Below are 23,573 nucleotides of genomic sequence, written 5' to 3' on the forward strand. Positions count from 1 at the left end.
GTATAAACTAAAAGTATCACTGACGTTAGACAACACCAGCATGCAATCAACGAGCAATGCCAGGAGCTGTGGTTGACAATATCCCGTCTTTCAACACGGAGTGCTTCCGGTGTACAGGCTAACAACACATCAAGGACGTTAGGAGTCAAAGGCCAATTAAGAAGAGACATTTTTCAGTTTCCCCCGTCATTAACAAGCTATGCAGTGACTGAAGGGATGTTTTTACAGAGCTACCATTCTGGTGAATCATTAATGTGCGTACGCGCAAATTGCATCACTTTGAAGGACTTTTATCAGCTATCTCTAAATCCGGATTCATTGCAAATCTAGATCGAAAAGATGCGTTCTGGTAGATTGCTGTAGAGGGCACATCGAAGATAAGACTGTGTTCACAATTCCAGGGCGAGCGCTCTATTAATTCGCCAATACGTCATTAAGCTTCGGCAAGGTAGCCTAAACCAAGCACCGGCTGATGGACCAAGTCATACCTGCCTGTGATATTAAGTTACTATCTACGTTGATTACACGCTACTCATAACAAAAACGTTCACAGGAAGCAAGTGCGTCATGAAGTTAGTCTGGTACTTAGGTCACATCATCAGCCATGTAGCTATGATATTTATGCTGAGCTGTTTTTGATTTGCCTCATTCAAAGTCAGGTAGCTGCGGCGGTTTCTCGAAATACGCGACAAATACGCGCTAGTGACTGCACCTCTTAAAGGCATGCAGCAACAGAAACGTCAGTTTTGCTGGACTGAGGTATCTATCTTGGCATTGAGTACATTGACGAATCTTTCTTCTACACCAACAATACCCGGATTCTAGTCTTCTAGCCGATATGTCAATCGCTACATTAGCAAATGGAATATGTAGAAAACGAGGTGAGAGGGGATTTAATTGGATAGACGCGGTGAAAGTTGACTTAGGCTGTTGAGCCTGGCACTATACGGCGACTAAACAGAAGTGTCTGGCAACGCCGGAAACAGTTAAGAAATTTCTAGCGTCTGTCGAAAGTACAAAGTTTGAGCTTATCACAAATCATTCACCAGTCAAACTGGTAATGAACCACTCTAATCTTTATAATCTGCTGAACCAACATCAACAGCTCTTCTACAAAACTCTATATCCATCTCCTCGTGGTGATTGCTGAGAGGTCTTTGTTAGTGAATAACTGCAGACAGAGAAATGGGACTTGTACCAACTGGCTCTACAGATTGAGGGTTGGATAGGGCTGACAACCCTACATGGAAAACAACTTATTACGGAGCCACAAGGGGAGCTTCGGACTGGATGGATATTACAATGAACCTAGCAAGGCAAATGGACCCATGATTTGCGCATGTTTTCATAGAACGAACGCTCTCTGTGAAAATCGAATGTTACCTAGCAGCTAGTTGATACTCTGTCCAAATATAGGGCTGATGTAACCGCGTTACAAGAGATGCAATTCCGGTTTCTTGGACAAGAGCCACTACACCATTAGCATAGTGACCATCCGGTAAACCATGTGCTTGGGGAAAGTTTTCTAGTCAGCCAAAAAATAAAATCTGCTACAGGCTTTGAAAATATAGGCGGTTAACATTCACGCCCCTACAAACGAGACAGCCGAGTCGAAGAAGGATACTTCCTATGAGGCAGTATAACGAACACTCGAAGCCTGCAGCAGGTATGACATCAAAATCATACTTGAGGATTTTAATAGCTAGGTATTGAGTTTAGTACTTTGATGAACTGCTCAACAACCAAAATATCGGCGAGTTGGAGATCTCGACAACTAAAGACGACGGAGAAATGCTATCACCATCAAGAATGGAAGAAACAGTGCATGCAATTCATCAGCTTAAAAATCATAAGTCGCCAGGAGCCAATGGAATTACAGCCGAACTGGTTAAATATGGAGGCGACCAAGTAGATCTAGCGGTTCAATGCTCAAGGTATAGGGAAGTGAATTAATGTCTGACGATTCGCAACAAGGCACTGTCTGCCCCATACATAAAAAGGAAGATATCACGCAGTGTAGCAATTATAGACGTATCGTGTTGCTTAGTATTTATAAAATGTTCTCCACTATTTTGCTAGGATATTCCTCTAAGCAGAAGAGAAATCATTATGTCGCTAGACGCAGAGTTATTTATTGCTGCAGCTGCAGTTATTGCACATTTGTTGCTTTCACTAGTAGTGATATCTTGAGAATGCAAGAGCTTTCGCAGACAGTAGAATAAAGGGACCTGTTTCGAGTGAGGCAATTGAAGGAGTATCTGCGTGCTCCTGCCGGCGCACATGATGATGGTCAAAATAATTCTTGAGTGCATTAAAAAACATCTCGAAAGCGTCATCGACTCCTGATGCTCCTGCATTGACTACATCAACACCTTACGGATCATTTTGGAATAGAGCGCACAATTTGAATCTTCGCAACTTCATCGATTTCGAGAAAGCTTTCGGTAGTGTGAACAGGTATCTGGAGTAATCTACGCAGAAGGGGCATTTTGGAAAAATTGATAGCTATTATTAAAGCGTCGCTTCCTGCATCGAGGTAAAATCTCACAGGATTTTGAGGTCCAAAGCAGAATCCTCCAGGGTTGCATCTTGTTACCGATATTATTTCTGTTTATGTAGATATGTTTTGCTTCTACTCTCTATTCGAAATTGCACTCGGTACCCACCGGTGCGCTTGTGAACCAACTCATATAGAGCCCAGAGAAAGACGGTCTGATCTTAACCAGAAAATTAATCTATGTATGGCTAGGTAGGACGACTTCACGCACCCTTTGAAAAAGAACTAACTAGAACTAGACCAGCACTCGTATTGCACCATACAAAGGAAAACATGGAGTCTATGACCTTCAACCATAATCCAGGAGACCATAGAATTATGTCCACTTGGCAGACACAGAAGTATTAGGTTCCTTTCTCGCACTACAACGCAATGAAGATCCTGCTTGGAAGCAAGATTATAAGTACTACAAATGTCTAGTCGGCTTACGTATTCCCGCATTTCCTGTCTTTTAAAAATACTCTATCGCGATTACGTGAGGCACTTCCATTTCCTCCACTTAATATTAGTAATCGTATTTCCATACAGTTCTCTATTTCAGTTTCTATTAAGAACATTTTCGACGAATCCCACATTTTTCAGTCTTTTGCATCACAAACTTTTACCTCTAAATTCTTCTTACTGTTTTGTGAAAGTTAATATGCCATAATCATACACTCAATCCCCCGAGAAAAAAATCTCTAAAAATAAGCAGCTTATAAAATCGTCTTCATTTCCATTGAGTCAATAGAATGGAGAAAAGAAAATATTTTTAGGTGCATCCAGCTTGCTTCCCTCATAGCGCATCTTCATCAAAAATTTCGGCAGATCTTAAACCTCACAGATAGACCAGCAAAAACAGATACTTCCTCCAAATCTGATTATTACTATTAAACTTTTAACACTTTACTGCTCGCGCACTATTTTCATGGTCTTGGTATCTGCTTCAGTCAGTGGCGGTCGCACCAAGAAATCCAAGAGTAAGTCGGAAAAAAAGCGTAATTGAAGCATAACGGCCAGAGCGTGAAATATGGACGGTTAGAAAATATTACCAGTCAGTTTCAAGGTAGTTCCGAGTTACTATCATACGCCACTAGTGCAAAGAGGTGCGGATGGAAAAATGAGGAACAAGAGCTATAGCCCGAGAATGAGCCAAAAGCAAGCTGAGTAAGCCAGAGCTAAACCACTGGTCAGCCATAAATCAAATTCAGAACAGTTATAACGGGGTGTGCGCACCTGAGACGAGTAGTTGAGTGGATGAGTACCTGCCTAGTAAACATTGTACCCGTTTGCGCTGCTTAAATGCTGAGCTGGTGAGCTAGGCCTTATACGCGGGCTAGTAGCTTACCATCCGTGGGGATTAATAATCAAATCCAAGATGCTGTGGGAACTTCTTATTGCTGATCATAAATTTCGGCATTACATTAGTATGAATACACCGATCTGTACGAATTTTTGGAAGTAGTGCACGTTTTATGCGGACTTCACCTGGCGTTCGACCCATACTATCTTTTGTGAGCTACAGTTAAAAATTAGTCTTCTTACGCTGCCGGAGAAAACAAACATTCCATTTGAAAGTGTTTAATAAGGTGAACGGACGATTTGCGGAGAAGTCTTCTGTGCAGGTGCATATGGGAATTGTGAAGAACGTTAGGCAGACTCTATCATTATTTCAAGAAAATTCCTTGAAGAACATTCATCTGCAATTATAAATGAATCTAAACTGAGACTACTTTTGATTCTTGTTTCTTCAAAATGTAATTCATTCGCCTGTCGCGAACAATGAATCTCCATATATTTTTATATGCTAACTTGAATTCCTGTTTTCCTTACAATTATACTATATATTCCATGAACTATACTCGGAAAACTAGGTAACAAATTCCCCATTTCCAAGTGGTTCATTTCTGACCCATTTTAAATTCCACTAAATAACAAATTCTCATCCTAATTTTCGCAATTTGTTCATATAATAACACTTTCAAGCCCAAATTTAAGAACTGGGTCAGCAGTACGAAGTTCTAAGATGTTTCCGTAATGTTTGTAAAATACCTGGAAACATATGTTGCAGAATTCTTCAAGAGAAAAGTTATTGGTACATCTCTAAACAACCTAAAGACTCCGCCGCATTATTTGTTAAATTAGATAAATTCGATAGTAATCTAAAAAGGGGAAAATATGTACGAATCCCAGCAGGTTTTCGAAGTGGTGAGAGATTGCAGAAGAAGAGATACCATCAGGTTGTTCTGTTGCAAAACTAATGATAGACGGCAGCAAATCCAGAAAAAAATTTGATTAGAATAAATTGCTTAATCTGAGTCTGGGAAAAATAATTTTCTGGCAAAAAAAGGTTGCTTGGAAGAAATATGTTATTAATGAAATTTAGTATAATTATGAGACCATCTGTGTATTCAAGAACTTGCGTAAACACTCAGTTCGCTTTCAAACATCCTTATTTGCGACACTTTGTTAACAATGCAGAGGAAAACCAAATAAGTTTCCTCTTGTACTGAACGGCCATCCGAAACAAAACCGAGCCATGCATAACCATATCTTCTATTTTAAGGACTAATTCGCTATTAGTTAAGGACCAAATCGAATAAGTCGAATCCATTTCGGATTCTATCGAACCGAACAAAAAAAGTGGTCAAAATCAGTGTTGCGGGATTCTTTACGCTTTGAACTGGACACCACCATTTCATATTAGATAAATACATTAGGGAACATTGCTTTCAGAATGGTGTAATGTCCGAAGTAGTTTATCTATCCATCCAGCCGAATCTTTTAAACTGCCTTTCTGTTCTCCAATTTTCTGAAGATTAATTTTTTTACTTATTTACGGTGATGTCATTCACTTTAGCTGCAATGGCTTAGAAAAACCGATATTTGTAGTCTAATGAAATCACTGATATTTCAAAATCCATACTGTCAACTCTATTTTCATAGTACCTAAATCTTTAAATTATCCTCTGGTAAATGTGTGGACTAAAAAAGAACACGCATGCTTCTAGCGGCTGCATCAAGTCCAAGTAAGATCCTGCCAGTGCGGTATGATTTCCGCATTGGTATATCCTCTCAACTTTCAGCTTACTTCTTTCCAAATTTGACGGCAATCTTTCAATTATTCAAAATGTCTGTAATTCATTGCATTTTTAACGGAGCTTTTATGGGTTTCTTTCACCCTGGCTCTATCTCGATTAAAGTACCAAACCACATTCTGCAAGTTAGGTTGCACCAAAATACCAGATCAACTTCCAAATATTACATAGCCACCTTCTCTTCTTCTTTCCTTTGTTTAGTCCTTGCCTCGCTCAGCAGTGGGATCAGCTCGTCGTGATCGGTTACAGTCACGAGGCTCTCACTTTCCTGCGTGTGAAGACACCATTGCTTCGGTTGGACTTTTGGTTGAAAAGCTTCGAAATCTTGAATAGTCAATATCGTTGAAGACGCCTCTTTGACTATTTTTTCATGATCGGTCACGAATATCCTCATTTCGAACGTGGTCATGTCGTGTTAAGCCACTGATTCAACGTAACATCCTCATCTTCATTACCGCGAAAGGCCGTTCATTGTCTGTTATAGTCGGCTAAAACTCAGAACCATAGAGATTGAGAGGGCGGACGACACTGCGGTAAATTCGTCGTTGATATGTCGATCACAAAGAACACCAGTTATGGAACGCAACTTCATCCAGATTACGCTAACCCGCGAAGGAATTTCATAACGCAGTTCTCCATTGCCTGATAGCATTGATCTGAGATATTTAAATCGTTCAGTTCTGGGCAGGCCACTACCGCTGACAATGGTTGTGCCCGTTTCATTGAAATCGGTCGTCAAAAATTCAGTTTTATTCAGATTTAATCTGAGATTGTGTTGCATGAGGCGATCATTCCATTTTTGGGCAAGTTGCTCGAGACGAGCTTTGCTGGAGACGCTAGGAAAACATCATATGCATAAAGCGGTGTATAGTGCGCTGTACGTTGGATGTCCCGGGTGACAATGTACATGACAAGATCAAAGAGAAGTAGTGAGAGGGCGGTTCCTTGATGAACACCTATGGAAACACGAAGCGGTTTTTGATACAGCCGCCACATTTTGAACTTTACTTGTCATGAGTACGTGCGGAACTACGCAGCGTACATTGCGTCAATAGTTCCACAGTTCTTCACGGTTATTTGAACGGTGTTGCGAATACGGTTTTCAAGAATGCGTTCAAAACTGTTCATAGTATGGGACAGCAGCCAGACTAGATTACCGTTCTTTTTCCATATTGGTGGTGCCATCTTGCCAGTCAGATAGTGTTCTACCTTCCTCAATAACCCGATTGAAGAATTCATTGAGCCACAGTATTGGCGCCCCAACTCTTCGCCACCTCTTCTCAACGCGGCAAATGAAAGCTAATTCTAAGAATATTCACTCACCGAATATCCTCTAACCTACGCCACAATTTGACTCTGAAAATAATTAATCCAACTCTATGTTTTACATGAAATAGAACAAAACCCATTGTTAATTCCCCTGGATAAGGACAATATTTAAATCTAAATGTTCAAACTCTAATAATGATACCGTCACCCAAACGCCCTCCCTCGACCACTGATATTTTTTTTGTCAAATCGAATCAACCCTCACAACGCACTTTTGTGTTTTGTGTAACAAAACCTTGTTAAAATCGGATGAGTGTCTGTCTATCTGTCTGCCCGACTGTCAACCTTGGCTGGAAAAATTTATCATGGATGCGCATTTGAAATCGCGGACGTGTATCCCGGACTCTTCGTCATCATCATCAACGGCGCAATAACCGGTATCCGGTCTAGACCTGCCTTAATAAGGAACTTCAGACATCCCGGTTTTGCGCCGAGGTCCACCAATTCGATATCCCTAAAAACTGTCTTGCGTCCTGACCTACGCCATCGCTCTATCTTAGGCAGGGTCTGCCTCGTCTTCTTTTTCTACCATGGATATTGCCCTCATAGATTTTCCGGGCTGGGTCATTCTCATTCATACGGATTCGGTAACCCGCCCACCCCAACCTGTTCAGCCGGGAAAGTCATGGTATCACTCATAGATTTCGTCGCTTTAGGGGCTGCGGAATCGTCCACCCTCATGTAGGGGGCCAAAAATTCTTCGGAGGATTTTTCTCTCGAACGCGGCCGAGAATTCACAATTTTTCTTACTAAGAACCCAGGTCTTCGAGGAATGCATAAAGATTGGCAAGATCGTTATCTTATTGAGTAAGAACTTTGACCTTATGATGAGACGTTTCGAGTGAAACAGTTGTTGTAACCTGAAATAGGCTCTGTTGGCAGCTAGCAACCGTGCGGTGATTTCATCATCATAGCTGTTATCGGTTGTGATTTTCCACCCTTGATAGGAACAATTGTCAAGGGCCTCAAAGTCTAAAGACAGAAGACTACTGTCTTTATTGTTCTCGCCTAACCAATGCGATTCGATGTTGTTCGTTCTTCGGTTTTTGGCGTTTATACAGAGCTCGCCAATTGTATATGTTAAGTCATAGAGGCGCTGAACCTCGCTCGTCAACATGGCAATGGGAATTATGCCTGCTATCACCCATGCCATTTCAGCTGGTGTTGTATGATAAGCGCGCGACGTTAGCAATGCACTCAATCGGGATGGTGCTGAGATTTTTCTCCTACTTGCTATCTCCAACTTTGAGCATTAGTTGATGAACCTCTTGGTGTATTTGGTCTCCTCTATATTCAACCAACTCGGCGGTAATTCCGTCGGCACCTGGATACTTATGGTTTTTAAGCCGATGAATGGTGGCAGTATTTGTCCGTGGTCTTCATTTGCCAAGAGCTCGAACATAGCCATACATAGCCGCCAGAAATCAGATTTGCTTCTTTCTCTTGCCAGGATGAGCATCGAGATCCTGTTGACGTGTTGGTAAAACTTCTGCGCCTGGTGCGAGTGTAGCATTGTTCGGTATGCAGGATTCTTCCATTCCGTTGTTAACGTACAATCATCTTCGAACCAAGCATTCCAAATCTTTTTGCGGGTCAAATATATTTAAAGCCATACTATCACGTCACATCTGAAGTTCATTTCTGCTTCATCTCCAGGACACCTGGTAGATTATTTCCGCATTTACTTCTCCCTGAAAGTTGTTGCGAAGGGCTTTGTTATGGATGGGTTCAGCGTTTACTCCCACCTGATTGTCAGAGAGGATTTGCGGTGCTGTTATTATTCGAACAACACCATGTCAACGGCAAAATGATCCGAGTCTATATATATTGTTCTGACATTCAATAAGTTTGAGAGGTGGCGATGTTCAATTAATTCATGGTCGATTTGGTTGAAAGTGATCCCGTCTCGAGAGGCTCACGTTTTTTTTTTGTGGGTCCCTTTCTTCCCTTCAAACAATCATTTCGTGTGATGCTACTAGTCGGATAACCCGCATTCGATTGTCATTAGTAATTTTATGCAAGCTATGCATTGCTGTCTACCATACCCAGTTACCAACGTTGAGGATCAGAGGTAAATTTTTGTCCCGTTTTTAGGCCCGGGAGATTCGCTTTCACCCTTCTCCACTGCAGTAGAGGTGGAGATAGAGTTTGGTTGCAAAGCTGTTAGTGTCCATTAAATACCAAAACTGAAAACTTAGTTTTTTTAGAATAATCCATTCATCAAATTTGCAGATGTAGGGAAGAGATCTCGTAACCCCCGATTTGTTATGAGCCTATTTCCCAGCTTCTTTGGGTCGATTTCTTCAATTCGAATATATTTCAAACATAATTACTTGTATAGATAAGCATCGAGCTAATAAGGAAAGTAATTTATGCGGAATTGCTAGCAAATAAAGTATTTTGTATAAACACTAATATTTCTTTGAGTTAGATACTTTCTAGTCAAAAGAGAATACGGAATAGTTAATGAATATCTTATTAACTTATTACAAATACTTGAAATTATAAAACGAGCTACGTATCAATTTCAACCTTGTACCCTACCTTATAACGACCTCATATAATTAGAGCAAACACAGACTAAGCAACAGTTTTCACTGAGCCAGTTCTTCTGAATATCTATCATCTAAATTATAAGATTTCAATGTGTATTTGCACAAACATATGACTTCAAAATTGATAATGATAGAAATTTATCGACTTAACGAACCAGATACAATTATCCATGAAAATGGATCACATCGTCTCAATATCATCTCACCTACTTAAATCGTTCGTACCAAGAGCGCGTTCATAACGTAGCGCATTACGATCCGTATTCCGATTAACAGGATTATTCGTTACCACTATTCCAGCACATTCTATACTATGCACTTCTTCTGCAGCACTTAGATAGGTTTAGGTGGATTCAATAAAAACTAGAAAATGGGTTTTCATTTCCAGTTAGTTGACTCTTTGAGTTTCCGACATGTAACCAGTTTGTATGCACTAAGCAGGCATGGGTCCAATATCTCCGTAACATGTCAGTACATAATAAATGCGATTACTTACATAATTCGTGATGTTATCGATAACATTGAATTCCGCGAGTAAGAAACCGACCGCGCATTCAATGCAATCCGAGTGACCACCATGTCGGCGAGGCAGATCCAAGCATGAATGCGACGAGTATTTAGATACAAATGCGAATTACACTTGAAAATTACGAACAATAAACGTTCCGCAGTAGAGAAATAAAATATTATATGTGATCGAGGAAGACCACCATTGGCACTATTTTATTGCAGCCGCGTCCAGGAGCTGACTTAACTGCTTCCTTAGTATCTTTCTATTGCTCATAAGACGATAGAGGAAAATTAATACTTTATGAACATTCAATTCCAATCAAGATAACATCACAAAAGAGAACTTCAGGTGTAACGTTTACAGAGATTGGCATATAATCAGGGAAGACAAAAGTCCCCTTTCAGTAACATCCGACCCGCTGTGTACACATTTGCATGCTGAGTTTATCGAATGAATTTTCTTACCCCAGGCCATCCCGCGTTATTGTTTGGTGATAGTAGTTCGGAATTTTTGTTGCATTGGAACTAACCAAAAGGTAGGACGTAGAGTGACCATTCTGCGCTCTTTACTAAAGAAAGCAATCACCTGTCTAGCCAACCGCTGGAGTCTTGGACGATAGTTGATAATTCAGCCGACAACGTAACTGTTTTCTTTGATAAACGATTACCTCAACACAAGGGGATCTATAAAACTGAACCATTTTTTCAATAAATTTCATCAGCTATTGAATTAATTAGAACATTTTTAATGGAATGTTGGTAGAAAGATGAAGATCTGTAACGGTTTAAACTCTAATATTCGACCATGCACCTTGATAATGAGGAAGAGAAGCGGTGCAGGTGAGTTAAGTGCATTTAAAGACTTTTATATAAAATATAATGAAGTAAAAAATAGAGGAATTTTGGATAAATACTTTAAGCATCTTTTGGTAATATTCATAAGATTATGGAAGTGCACTCATACCACAATTTTGTATTGTGGGGGATATTGCACATATTGAATTTTATTTAAGTGACCAAGTGAATTTTACTCTGTGGCCTAATCCTGTATAAATTCTCATCTCATAAAAGTTGGTATATGCGTCTCTTAATCTCCGGCGAACTATTCCCTTAGAAATACACCAGAGGAGCAGTGCGTTGAAGGGAAACTTAAAGGCTTAACTCGATCCACCCCTTTTGTTTTAAGGCTCAAATCCTTATACTTTTCCGATTAGCCAAAATAGATAATACCCCATCTGAAACCCATTTGGACTATATATTTGCCAGGGAACCATATATAGAAGGTTGCCTGTCAACCATTTATATGCAACCCCTCCCCCCCCCCCCCCCCCTCGCGAGAGCATCTCGAGAAGTACACACTGAATTCCCTATCTTGCTCGATATTATTCACTGTTATTTCCGCCTTTCAACACATCTACAGTTATCTATCCGAAACACTACATAGATTTTTGTTTAATAATGTCTCGGTCCAAAGTATCGCCACCGCAAGATACAAACAAGTATTGGCAAAGGCTTAGATCCTTCGAATATCCGTTGTGGTCCCTTTCCATGTATTGCTCCCATATAGCAGTGTAGAGGGAACACTGCTGCAAAACAAATTCAACTATTATAGATATTAGTGTTGAGGTATTTTCATTTTCAAATTTTGGACGAAACAGCAAAGGCGGATTCTAGGTTGTAGGGAGGAAAATCCGGAGCAAGACTTAAAATTATGCGGAGCCTCATTCTCTCTCACAAATAAACTAATTTTATTAATGTTTGTCCACTCCGGGGCAAACGAAAGGAGTACTATGAGATCCTCCACCCCCTCTGCCTCGATAGACGCTACCAAATAAATAACTTGATTAACACCTTCAATAATCTGTTCACTGGCGCAGATAGAAAGAGTACGATGACTGAGACTGAGGACATTATTTTGTTCGTTTTTATCTTGTATCCAACTCTTTTTGAATCTGTCTCCAAATTGAGAGGTTTGGTGCAAAATCGAAATCAAAATTTCATTTTTTTTATTTTATAATTCTAAAAACATCACTCCAGGGTTCAGCAGCTTTTTCTAGTAACACCACGAAAATAAAAATGTTTTATTACTGAAAGTAAACATCTATTTAATACTAGAAACTTGGTGGCATGGTATTATTTATTATTAGTTTAAGGAAATGGGGCGAATGACATGCAGACCTCCCATAGGTCCACGGCGCTACTCTCTTATGCTAAAGCATTCTGGGTATTACTTGCTGCATTTTATTTAATGTTTCGTTATTGAAGAAGACCGTTCCGAAGTATCCTTGACTTAAATTTAAGAATAACGAGCGGTTGCTTATGAAATGCAAGGCCCCTTATTCCTCCTCCTTATATTGAATGTGTCCGGATAGCTCAGTGGTTAGAGCATTAGGTTGTCATACGGAAGGTCGCGGTTCAAATCTCACTGGTGGCAGTGGAATTTGCATGGTGATTTGACGTCGGATACCAGTCGACTCAGCTGTGAATGAGTACCTGAGTCAAATCAGGGTAATAATCTCGGGCGAGCGCAATGCTGACCACATTGCCTCCTAGTGTACCGTTACGGTCTTGAATGAAGTGCTCTAACACACTTCAAGGCCCTGATCCAAAATGGATTGTTGCGCCAACGATTATTATTATTATATTGAATGCAAAGAGCTGCGCTTACCACCCTGTAAGCCTCAAGTTTATTTACACTGAATTTCGCCATCCGGAATTAGTTCAAATTTCTCCACTCGGCAGCAGTAATTCTCGTATCTTCGCCCTCCAAATCAGAATCAATATCCGACATCAAATGTTGTATTTGTCCCACTATGTGTTTAGCTACTACCGACTTTATTTGTCTTCTTTTATAAGTTCCATTAGTCGGGTGTCCTACGTAAACTATTCCATACATAATCTTAATAGAGTGTACCCACGTCCTTAATAAGTGGCGTCTAATGGTTGTGGCAAACCGGTATCCCTGTTTTTGGAGGCGGTTCCTGATGTTATACGTTAAGTATGAGTAAGTTAATAATACCAATTTTTCTCGCTGTATATTCGCCTTTCTGAGGAATGTTCAAAGTTGTTGTCTCGAAGTCTGACGTATCTTTTGCGATTTTCTGGACCTTATTTTTATGTTCTGCCAAATACTGCTGATACCTTCCTAAAACGTTCATCTAAAAACTCGAGTGTGTCTTTCAGTGCGCTGCCTTCAGTTAAAATTTACAATCCTCCTGTCATTTGAGTAGCAGATATAGACAATGTGTCCCGTGATAATTGAAGAAGGTCTTTTTCAAGAGAATATGGTTGGTTTGGTTAAAAGTTTTCCTATCAGGTGATCTCCAAATTATTTAATGAATTCAAGCTGGTGTAAATTCGGTTGAGCTAAGAACTGAGTTTTGGTTACTGTCAAAATCAATAAGCCACCAGTCCTTATCTTAAGATTGGTCATGAAGACTGTGCCCTCCAGTGGTTCCCGTAGGAGAAGCTGATAAACATATTTCTTTGCGCTTTGAAACGTAAATTCATTTCCATTAATAGACCCGTAGCTTCCTCCAATCCTTCCTACAATTTTTATTTTTCAGTGTAGATATATATTTCGGGGGAAACTTACCCCCTTCATCATACTACTCTAGTAGCTTTGTACTGATGAAAGGGGTAAGTTGCTCCCGAAATATATATCTACACTGAAAAATAAACATTGCTGTTTGGAGGAAGCTACTGGTCTATCAACTTAAGGCTAGACTACAAATAGCAGACAACATCTAACCATTTCCATTGCTGGACTGTTAAGTTGCTGATTTTACATAGGAAGTATTTCGAGAAAACTCCTTCTATATATTGTAATTACAATAGGGATTATCGATGGTTAAAAGAACATCCTGAGTGGCGGGAGACGAGCAAGAGACGGTAGCTAAAAAGATAACGAAATTGTAAGTGAAGTTCTGTCCGCAAATATTGAAGCCCCCTCGAAGTGCTCCGTCTACACGCCTCTGTGCGAGCCAGGATCGGGAATGTGGGGGGTGGGGTCTTTCGAGCACTTTGATCTTTCACGTGCCTTTGCACAAAATCCGCGTGTCGTTTCCGGTGCGTGGACCCGCAGCGGATCCTGCAAAATAAATAAAAAAAGGGTTCCCGCGAGCCTAACGAAATGACCAATACCCGAGTTAAAACTGAAATTAAAAAAAAATAGTTACGGCTCGACCGCGCGCGGACCCTAGTGCTGCGATCGAAAAGGTGTATCCGCGGCGGATCACACCCTCGATCAATGTTTGTCTTGCCTCATATCTATTGTGAGGCACGGCGACCTTTAAGGTCCTTGACATCCTCAGGCCATGATATTGGAGGATGTCCCTTAATAGAAAGAGTTTTGCAAGGCTAGAGAGGAATAAGGGCAAAGAAAAGTCCTCAAATTAAGAAGATGTAACTAAAATTCATGGTAATATATTTTACTATAATTTCATGCAGTTCATTCCATCAATCAAATCATATTCGTAATAAAAAACAAATCTGAAAGTATAAGAAATGAAAACCATAAATAATACTAAAAAACCTAAAAGAAAATAAAAGGTAAATACTCAAAAAAAAAGGTATGGTAAACAAAAAGTGATGATAATAAGAAGAATAAATAAAATTACTAAATCAAAATACACATCCAAAAATGAAACACAGTAATAAAATTTGCATTCAAAATTAAAAGGCCCTACCCCTCTAGAGCTCTAAGGGTCAGGTTTACAGGGACAATTTATATAAAACGCAACTGCGCCAGATTTGAAACAAAAACTGGTTATCACTTCCTCAAAATCTACATTCCTCTTTACTCTCCTACCTTCGTCTTTACTCTCAAAACACGAACTCACAAAGAAAAGGATCTCACCACAGCGGCCTCGAATCAACCCCTCAATTAATTCGTTTGCGGTCTGTATGTGGCGGACAGATGGAGACGGATTGCCGATGTGCCATTGTTTCAAATTTCAACTTTGGGAAATATGATCCTGGACCGACTAGGGTAGCCACGAATGGCGCTTAATTCCTGGCTGTCGTGTTTTGCGTGTCCTCTCTTGCCACTAAGAAAAACAAGGGGCCGCAGTTGAGTTGCACAATGTTCGTTTTCTATGTATGACCGGGAAGGGATCCCGAAAATGCCGCGTATTCGGAAGAATCTATCGTTAGTCATTCAGGCAGCAAAGCGGAACAAAATCGTAAACGTTAGAATGCTATTAAGACGTCCTGGGATGGAACAAAGTGGCGGTCGGAAGCTGGAGCTGTACCGATCGACATAGGCGTTGAATTAGAGGTGATTCGGAAATTAGTGACGCAGTGAACGCCAGATATGGATGACTTCATCAACCTCCTCAACAGTTTTCGATTTCACAGGAATGTTCGTCGCCCCTAAAGCTCCAATTTATGAAGAGCCAGAAAACGATTGATTGCAGTGTCCTTTCAACGCTTTCTGGACTTTTCCCATCCGGTGCCACCCCGAACACTGAAGTTCTTATCATGTCTAGTGCTCTTAGTACAACGATCCCAATGTCGCTGATGTCGGAGGAATAACACCATTTACGAAGAAAAAGAGAACATCGTCTGAGCATAAATGAATATGTTTACGAATTTAGAAATAAAACAGTCAAATGAGAGGGCACCAATTACTTTTTGTTATCTAACTCACCAATTCCCATTTTCGGGACCTTTCCTACGATGACTGCCAACCTGCCTAGACATTTCCTTCTAATTCGTCACTTTCTGCTCATAACTTTACGTCCTTTAAAGAGCAATTAGTTGGGCTTGGCAGCTTCTGGAGATTAGCACCATCAAAGAAAATTAACAAGACAACCAAGCTCACTGAAAGTCAACTGGCTAACTGAAAATTGTGGTTGAAGTTTAGAGTAACTACTATTACCCATATATGCATTTTAAACTTGGAGAATAGAATGTTTGTTCTTTTTGTCTTGGTTGAAAGGATTTTATCGCTTGCTGATACTAATTTCGGCAGTTTGTTTCCGAAATACAGTATTTGCAAGCAGTACAATTATTTTAGTCAAAAACGGAACAAGCAATTTTTTTCTTCAAAGTCGATAAAATTCTAAGACTAGAAATTACACTTGGAATATACATGGCGCCCAACACAATTCATGGTGTTTTTCAACGCAACAATATTTCGTACAAGACGATCCTCGTTCTAGCCAAGCTCCTCCCGTTGCTACTATTAAATTCGCCCATTTTACTGTTACCACTCCAGAATCTGCATGTGAGTTTCCCGAGTTTATTTTTCTGCGATTTATATCTCTTATCATTAGTTCTACTCCTTTTCCGACATATATATCATAGGTGATGTCTCCAAAGCCAACGTTTGGCGTTTCATTGTGAACTTTCTTATCGACAGATTTGATGCTAACAGTGGTCCTTACGTCCAGCCAAATCCTCCCTTTAAAAAATGTAATCCCCACATTTTCCTTCTCCATTCTATCATTTTTAATAAGAGTTTATCCTACCGAAGAAGTAGAAGGAGGCTCGTATCTTCATTTTACACGAAAAACGAGATGACAGACTGTCCGAAAACTGCCGTCCAATATCTAGCCTTCCCTTGGTTTTCAAGATAATCTAAAGATAAGTAAAAAAATTACTCTCGTTCCGGTTTGGACATTTTGTTATGAAAGAACAGCACGGATTGTGTCACTAATTGGCTAGTGTTTACCAGCTTTATCGCGAAGCCTCTGAACGATAGAAAAGATGCCCACACAGTCTATAATGACTCCAAAGACTTTTTGATTCATGACATTTGATAACAAGTTTCGTTTTAACTTCCATTATGTCGGCTTCCAGAATGTCTGCCTCCTTTCTTCACTTTCCTCTCCAGTTGGTTGATATGCATTCACCGATCATCCTTTTTAATTGTTTTGCCCGTTATAATCGCAAGTATGCCTCCGTGACATCGTCGCCCTATCACAATTGCGACTACCAGACAATAGATTCTTTAAGTGCGACCTCTAAGCCAGTCATGGGCATCAGAGTCGCTATTCAGGTTTCTTGTCTCCGGATTTTGAGCCCCTATGGACCTCGTCTTCCGAGGTTTTGCCTCGGTGCAGCACGAGATCTGTTCCAAAATGATCCGTAGGGTACTAATTCGGAGCTGAAACCAATCTGCCCTCAGTTGATTAAGTTTTCGAGATGTTTCTTGATGTCGTTTAAGATTATTTTAGTTATTATTTTTGCAATGGCAGGTCGCACGCAGATGCCTCTCCAGTTGTCACACTCAAAACGGATCTCCTTCTTAGGGATCTTAATGATTATCACCTCTTTCTCCTCGCTGGGAAAGGTCTCGGATTCCCAAGATTTTAATAGCGATAAATAACTCTGCGGGGAGATCGTCAAGTCCGCGGCTTTACTCCATTTGACTGCAATGATGCCTGGAAGAACAATCTGTATCCGCACATTACGGTGACTAGGCATTTCATCCACAACAGGAGTAACCTTATCAAAACTAATAGGGTTAAGAACCATGATGAAGTATTCTTTCCATCTCTTCAATTGTTGGTCATCGTGGATGAGAAGCTGACCGTTGATGTCTTTCACAGCACCAAGACTCACGACCTCGTGCAACTTGGAATCGGTATCTTCCGCTTCCCTGACCAGCACAATAATAAATTCTCTCTTATCAGGGCGTACACTACGGTGAACTTCTCGGGATTTCGCTCGGTATTCGTATTCGAGTTCGAGCCTGTAACATTCGTCAACACCCGCTGCTATCAATAGAGCCTTCAACCCCTTCCGTTCCTCGATCCGCTTCCACGATTCCGCAGTCAGCCAGTTTTTTTAATACCCCTTTGGAACGTGGTCGACAACTTGTATAACACCCGAGGAAAGAACATTTTTGATGGTGACCCAATGCTCATCAATATTCTCAAGCGGGTTACTCAGTATATTTGCCGTTCGATCAGCAAGATCGCTCTCCTATTATCGAGCGACAGCTGGGTCATACAAGCGGTCGATGTTAACCTTAAGGGGTCGCAGCTCCCCAACCATACGAGAAGTGGCAGGCGCAACATGCAAGCAAAAGTAAGCACGGTGTTGTCAGATCCCACCACCCAACACGACCACAATGTCATTATTAGCAAGACTCCCCGGAGCTGCGGTTAATTGCTCGTAGAAAGCATCCTTCTCCACTATATGGGAAGTCTACGTTGATGCATAGCATTGTGCGATTGAGATGCTCCTTAATCTGGACCAGAATCTTCTATTTAGAAGTCTGTCAGAAACTGGCTTCCTTGCAGTAGTCGTCAAAAGCAATTCGTCACCGAATTCGTCTACTAACACGATGATTTACCGAGTACAAAAGCACGTTGCTATTAGTGTAGCAAAGGAGACAGGAGTACTTTTCAGAGTCGCACAATTTTATTTCGCTTAGGCCCAGAATGTGCAGCTTATATCGCTCAAGTTGGAAAAATTTTGCCTGTCTTTCTTTCGAAATCCAGAGTCAAGGTTTGTAATCCGGTGAGAGTGCAAATAGATGTCATCAGCGTAGTCGAGGTATTTGAGGAAAGATATCATAGTTCATTGAAGTTCTCCACGTCCGCCGTCCAAGGCAGCCATAAGACCGACCGTCACCGATAACAAGGAAAAATAATACCAGTGAAAAGATGCAACCCTAGACATCCTCGCTTTGGACCTAAAATTCCTCTTGAGGATTTAGGTTATTGCCAGGAGCCATTCTGCCATTAAAGAAATAGTCTACTTTGTTGAATGCTTGAACACTTGCCTATGTCGTATGCCCTCTGATATATCTTACAATACGCGAAATATGTCAACTTATGTCATAGTTTCCTCACCGCTAGCTATCCTTGTTGTTAGTTTCATGAAGACTGTACCCCTGTAATTCCTCTATAAGCTTTCCTTCGTTCAACTCTGACTAAAATTTTTGGTACACCTGAAATCTTCATGCAAAATTTTATCATTTCAATTATTCAGTGCGAGTTTTTTTGCTCGTCGAAAAGGAAAATCATTGGATCAATAAACAAGAACTTCGATAAAACATTGATTTGAATCGGTTCACCATCGCTAGTTACTAAAGATATTACTTCAAAATACGGAAAAAACTTTCAGCTCTCAAAGAAAACCAACTATGAATAGGAAAATTAGAAGATTTTCACTAGGCAGTTAGCATTTCACCTTGTAATCACTGGTCATTTTGATCCTGATATTCCGGATTGGAAGCTGAATAATATAGTATTTATCTTTTGTGGTGTATTCGATTTGAATATCTTAAACGAATCGTTCTATTCAATTTCAGATGAAATTGTTCATCATTAAGAGAAACTGTACTATCAAAACTTCTTAAATCCGTTAGATTTTCTGTTCAACATTAAATTATTGAAAGATTAAAGTGTTAAATTGCAAGTCTTTTATGTCTTCTATGTCTTTTCACTTGCCTCGTGTTACAACCTGCATATGAAAGCCATTACTAAGTAAAGGAATCTTGTTTGTGGCATCATCTATCCGGATCAGCACGTCGAAGATTATAACCTTGAGGCCGCGGAAGCATACCTGTACACATAAAATATGTTGTAAATGGTCTTTCATTAATATTTCCAATTGTGTACTGCATAAAACCTCTAACAAATCACTTTTTCCTTTCTTTAATTAATTTTTTCTTGCTTTTACAGAATCAGCATGTAGCTTTCCCGGATCTCCCGCGCACAGTTCAGTAGCGTTTTCTGATGAGAGTTTAGCAAGTGGAACGGTTGCATCGTACACGTGTGAACGTGGCTTTGAATTATTAGGTCCCTCACGCAGAGTTTGCGATAATGGCGCATGGGTACCAGAAGGAATACCATTTTGTGGTAAGTACAGTGATTAATTCTTATCTATGGACTTAAGGTTTGAAATTGGAACGGTATGATAATTGAAAATTTACTTAATGATCACTATTCTCTGCTTATGTGCAAGAAACTTCTCTACGAAACGATTGGGCGTGAATTTGAACCATAGATAGATGAGGTTTACAGTTTTATTCCTCTAAGTCTCTGAAAAATAAAATGAAGTAAATCATATTACTCTGAATTCGTCAGCATCATTTATCGTATGTATGGTATAGTCGCTTAGAATCCAGAAATCGTAAAATGTAATTTCAAGAATTCGTGAATAACGAATCATATTAATGACACGCCTACATATATGTATGTATGTAAGACCTCCTCGCCCACCATCACTACATGGCTCTCTAAGAAAGAACCTTTTCTAGCCAGCTAAACATTTAACTTCCAGTAGTTTAGTCCACTTCCAAGTGATTTGACTATCTACTTTCCTTCTAAATCAGAAAATCTTGAAGTTTATCTAGGAAAAAACTAAAAAATCTAACCTGGCTGAAGAGCATAAAAGGTTCTATTTGAATCATTCACTAGAATGGAAAAAATATGAAAAACAAATTGAATAATACTCGCCTCCGCGTAGACTCTTCTGGAATAGGGAAAATAAGGAAATGTTTTATTTTCTCTATGAACAAACTATGCATAGCCTCAATGGCATCCACTTAATTCTACAGATTCGAATGCAAATTTTATGTAAAAAGATAGAATGTTTAGTGTTTACTGTAATTTAATCATTTGCCCTACTTCGAATCTGTGCGTGGAAATTCCATATATAACATTTTTAAGATTTGAATTTGAAATAAATATAAATATGAATATCTCTTTTAAAGTTCTAATGCACATAAAGATATTCTTCCTCTTCTTCTTAACTTAAGAAAAGATTGTCATTAATAATTATATAAAAAAAAGAATACATAAGAAGATAAAATTAATCAATTGATGGATTCAACTTGCTTATATCGTTTGCCACCGACATTTTTTCTTTTATCTTTTTAAATATGGAAAATCTAACTCAGGCCTCGATGACTAAAGAAAACCATCAAAACAGTCACATCTATTTAGAGAGTTTTATATTATACTAGCTGAACCAAGCAAACCTTGTTCTATCTGTATATATTTGCAAAAATTGCGGATTTTCTTCAGGTACTGGAAGATGTGGACCAAACTTATGATACACTTCTTTGTTCACTATCAATGGACATGTAAAATTAACATGTACCAACGATGCCATTAGGAATAACTTAAATTTCCGTACTGGGACATCTTCCAGCATGGAAAAAAATATTCTTGGCAAGAATTCTGACCTGCCCTATGTCAGTGCTGATCCGTGTAGATATCCTTTGAGTAAATGTTTGGAAAAATTATTTGATGCCTGAAACGTGCATTGCTGAACACGCTAGCTGCTGAATCGAATGAATACTTTCGTCTGTACTGTGCTGAATGCGCTCCATGCTGCATACGCTAGCTGCTGGGTCGTACGAATTATCATCATCAACGGGGCAACAACCGGTATCCGGTCTAGGCCTGCCTTAATAAGGAACTCCAGACATCCTGGTTTTGCGCCGAGGTCCACCAATTCGATATCCCCAAAAGCTGTCTGGGGTCCTGACTCACGCCGTCGCTCCATCTTAGGCAGGGTCTGCCTCGTCTTGTAGACTTTCCGGGCTGAATTATCCTTATCCATAGGGATTAAGTGGCCCGCCCACCGTAAACTATTGAGCCAGATTTTATCCACAACCAGACGGTCATGGTATCGCTCATAGATTTCGTCATTATGTAGGCTACGGAAGCGTCCATCCTCTTCTAGGGGGCCAAAAATTCTTTGGAGGATTCTTATCTCGAACGCGACCAAGAGTTCGTAATTCTTCTTGGCAAGAACCCAAGTCCCCGAGGAATACATGAGGACTGGCAAGATCATTGTCTTGTACAGTAACAGCTTTGACCTTATGGTGAGACGTTTCGAGCGGAACAGTTTTTGTAAGCTGAAATAGGCTCTGTTGGCAGCAAACAACCGTGCGCGGATTTCATCACCGTAGCTGTTATCGGTTGTGATTTTCGACCCTAGATAGGAGAAATTTTCAACGGTGTCAAAGTTGTATTCTCCTATCTTTATTCTTCTTGTTTGACCAGTGCGGTTTGATGTTATTGGTTGGTTGGTTTTTGGTGCTGACGTTGCCATCATATACTTTGTCTTGCCTTCATTGATGTGCAGTCCAAGATCTCGCGCCAATCAGCGCCTGCTCGATCTGGATGAAGGCAGTTTGTACGTCTCGGGTGATCGTACGAATAGAGCTTCAAAAGTAGCTCTGTTAGCTCAGTCAGTAATGGCCAACTGGCCTTGCAAGTGGAATAACAAATACCAGGCATTTCTTATTGGAACTTTAAAACGCGTCAATATAAGCCCAATATAGCCATTATATCAATAAGAACATTTCGGCGCATTTTGTAACCTTAGTCTTCATTGTCGTTGAATCATACATCCCGCTTTTCTCATGTTTCAGCAAATGTTTAAATTTAGGCTCTGATTTGTTCTGATTTCAGTGGAGGGTCTTGTTATTCAGACTGACAGTTGCCGCGCTTGCCGGCAATATTTCATTTTTTGGGTGGAATTTTCTCTCCTTTTTGAACCCATTGAAAACTAGTGACGGTTGAAAAATCGCAGCGTTCACCCCTTAGAAAGTTAAGGCGCTATAGACGGGGAATATTCTGATATCATGAAGATACAGTTTGATTTGCCAACCTCGTCTTCGGAAGGGAAGAAGGTAAAAGGGGAAGGAATCAGAAAGTCTCCCCTTTTTACTATCGTAGACCAGTACCAGAACCAGTAACGGTCCCTTCTTCTTAAAAAGTTACAATAAGCTTTGGGCCAATTATCGCTGCGATGTGCAAGGCGGATTAACCCCTTTTCGTACTCACGCAGGTGAGATGCACAATACGATAATGAGTTTATTACTTTTACAAAAATAGCCCCTTTTCGAGGTACCCTTTCAACGGGTCATGAGTTCGACGATTTTCGAAAAAGAGAACATTCTTCTTCCTTCTGGGTATCCTCTCTTTACGATGATGATGTTAATCCCCCCTCCATCGATGGCCCCATCGATTTTTCAATGGGCGTTAAGAGAAACGATCTCCCGCATTTCCATTTAAATCCCCCTTCCGCTTAGGATGATGTGGTTCAAAGTTAAATCCTACAGTATTGACAATAAAATAGCCCCAATTGTAGGCCCCACAACTTTTTAAGTGGGGATGTCCGACACAATTTTTTAACGGTGCTAGAGAGAGCGGGCCTTGTTTACCCTCTCCATCATTTCTCCTTAACGCGTTAAGTTTGAAATTGAAACATTACCATGACAACATAACAGAACCCACTTGGAAGGGCCATAACTTTTAAAGAGGCGGTGAGGGAGGGGTGCTTGCCACGAGCTTTCATCAGAATTGATGGGAGGACCGCCCCTCTCCCCCTGCATAAACTCCTCACTCAGGTTGCTGAAAGGAGTGCCTTCACCTCTCCCGAAACCCAGCTTACAACATGGATCGTATTGTTTACCTCTCGAGGAGTGGTACTCATCATCAGTTCCATAATTTGTATTTCATCACACCCTTCATCCAGAGAACCTCGATCTTATTAAGCTTCCCGAGCAGTTAATTTGAAGTATTCTGCCTATTGATATGATGGCAGCTCGGGGATCTCTTTCACTCA

At 40.2% G+C, this 23,573-nt stretch overlaps 1 protein-coding gene across 4 annotated transcripts in view; it reads left to right on the top strand.

The window, feature by feature from the left end:
* Positions 1–23,573, top strand: part of LOC119661459 (sushi, von Willebrand factor type A, EGF and pentraxin domain-containing protein 1) — a 172,045-nt gene that overhangs the window by 40,307 nt on the left and 108,165 nt on the right. For all 4 annotated transcript variants that reach the window (XM_038070817.1, XM_038070819.1, XM_038070820.1 and 1 more), the window contains exon 2: positions 19,670–19,846. In XM_038070817.1, the coding sequence (XP_037926745.1) occupies positions 19,670–19,846 (177 nt within the window). The remainder of the gene's footprint in view (positions 1–19,669; positions 19,847–23,573) is intronic.

Source organism: Hermetia illucens, chromosome 1 (assembly GCF_905115235.1).
Source record: "Hermetia illucens chromosome 1, iHerIll2.2.curated.20191125, whole genome shotgun sequence".
Classification (NCBI taxonomy): domain Eukaryota; kingdom Metazoa; phylum Arthropoda; class Insecta; order Diptera; family Stratiomyidae; genus Hermetia; species Hermetia illucens.